This window comes from Cydia fagiglandana, chromosome 8 (assembly GCF_963556715.1).
Source record: "Cydia fagiglandana chromosome 8, ilCydFagi1.1, whole genome shotgun sequence".
In the NCBI taxonomy this organism is placed as follows: domain Eukaryota; kingdom Metazoa; phylum Arthropoda; class Insecta; order Lepidoptera; family Tortricidae; genus Cydia; species Cydia fagiglandana.
This window is the reverse complement of record NC_085939.1, coordinates 2,691,949-2,693,895: the sequence shown is the minus strand read 5'-3', so window position 1 is coordinate 2,693,895 and position 1,947 is coordinate 2,691,949. Positions and strand designations below refer to the sequence as shown.

The window sequence follows — 1,947 nt, the reverse complement described above, 5'->3', positions numbered from 1 at the left end:
ATTTAGCTTTAATTTATAGTACACAATGGCGACTTTTGTAAAATGAATATACCTTTGAGAACCCTGAATACCTATTCAGTCCTTGAAGAACCTAGTAACCAAAAGCAAAGTGACAGTGATACAGTGAAGTAGTAGTAGTAAAAGTAACAGTGTTTAGTGATAGGAAAGTGAACCTTAAAGTGCAGTGTATAAGTGCGGATTTACAACAGCCAGGTGCGAACATTACCGCATTTGATAGCTGTGTCAAGAACGTCAACGTCAAATATTTTATTTTCTCCGAAAATATTTTTATTTAATAATCTAATTCTTTTATTCTAAATTTACGTCTACAAATTCAACAAAATGCAGCCTTCATGTGGGAAATGTGGCGGTAAAGCAGCCCCCAGGAAGTTTTTAGAGTGCTCGGGTTGCAATGTTCGGTTCTGTCTGGAATGTTTGGAAGAAATGGGAGTAGCTTACAAGCGTTATTCCTTGATGACAATCGAAAACCGCATGAGCTGGAAGTGCCGCTTTTGCTGCGTTAAATCGGTCAAGCCACCCACTATGAACAAACAAAAGAAATCGATGAGCCCGGCGAATAAATCTACCTCATCCAACACTCCATCCGTCAGTTCCCCCCGATCTTGCACTGCCGACACTGGTAAAGAAAATGTATCTTTCAACTCTAATTGCTTCACCCTAGTGCCACATAATCCGCCAATTACTGAGAGTACTGACATCGACGTCATCGCACGGCTCACTTCGGAAATAAAGCTATTGCGTAATGACTTAAACACACAGCTAACCAAGCTCTCTGAGACCGTCACAAAGTGCACGGATAAACTAGCTCTGTTCGAAAACAGGCTAACAACGGCTGAAACTAAAATTAAACTGCTGGAAGAGCAGAAACTTGTTAATCACTTTCTTCAACAGAGAGTCAGTGAGCTTGAAGAGCAACTCAACAACCAGGAGCAAATTTCTACCCAAAACGAGATCGAGATTATGGGTGTCAATGAATCACCCCAAGAAAATCCGGTGCATCTAGCGTTATGTGTTGCAGCAAAGATTGGATTAGCTCTGAAAGAAGAGGACGTAGATTCCGTGACCAGAGTTGGCTTCCGCCGTAAACCCAACGACTCACACGATTCGGGCAATACCAGACCTCGGCCTCTGGTAGTTCGCCTGCTACGACGTACCAAACGCAACGCATTTCTACAAGCTGGCAAATCTAGACACAACATAACGTCCGCTGACATCCAGGTAGCTGGTCCTCCACAAAAGCTTTTCTTCAATGAAAGGCTTACAAAGTCTAACCGGCTGTTATTTCGTGCCGCCCGTACCCGATCTAGACAATCCGGGTACAAATTCTGCTGGACCAAACACGGTTCCATATTTATTAGAAAGCAAGAAGGCAATGCTGCGATCCGGATTCGTCGCGTCGCAGACCTTGACCGATGTTTTGGTTGCCACACGAGCTCCGCTGCCGAGAAGTCCCAGGATGTCTCCTGGTCAGAAGCAGAAAATATGCAGCTTGAATATCCCTGACTTCCACCTTCTTACAACATTTTTGCGCTATTTTATTTACTATTACTCACTTCTAATGTTATTTTTCATATGTTCTTCTCTTAATCATGTTATATATTTATACACTTCATATACACTTCACAAATTTTACACCACACTAAAACAAGGAGCAGCGAGTAAAATCCAGGTAAGCTACTTAGGAGCGATGTCTGTATGGTATTTCATTATTTTTGTTTTTCGTTTCTATTTAAACTCCATAGATGGCGTTACTTGAGTTAGACAATGTTCTGGACAACGACCTGGCTATTGATTGTCACGCACTCGAAGTCCTTGAAAACTGTCAACAGTATCTCACCCCTAATTATAGTTTTAAATTGGCAGCCCTAAACATAAGAAGTCTCCAACGTAACTTCGATTCCTTCTTTGTGACATTAAATAGAATAA

General features: G+C 41.7%; 1 protein-coding gene across 1 annotated transcript; it reads left to right on the top strand.

The window, feature by feature from the left end:
* Positions 1-543: 543 nt before the first annotated feature.
* LOC134666900 (uncharacterized) lies at positions 544-1,524 on the top strand. Its single transcript, XM_063524205.1, has one exon. It carries the CDS (start codon positions 544-546, stop codon positions 1,522-1,524), a length of 981 nt encoding a protein of 326 aa, XP_063380275.1.
* The last annotated feature ends 423 nt before the right edge of the window (positions 1,525-1,947 follow it).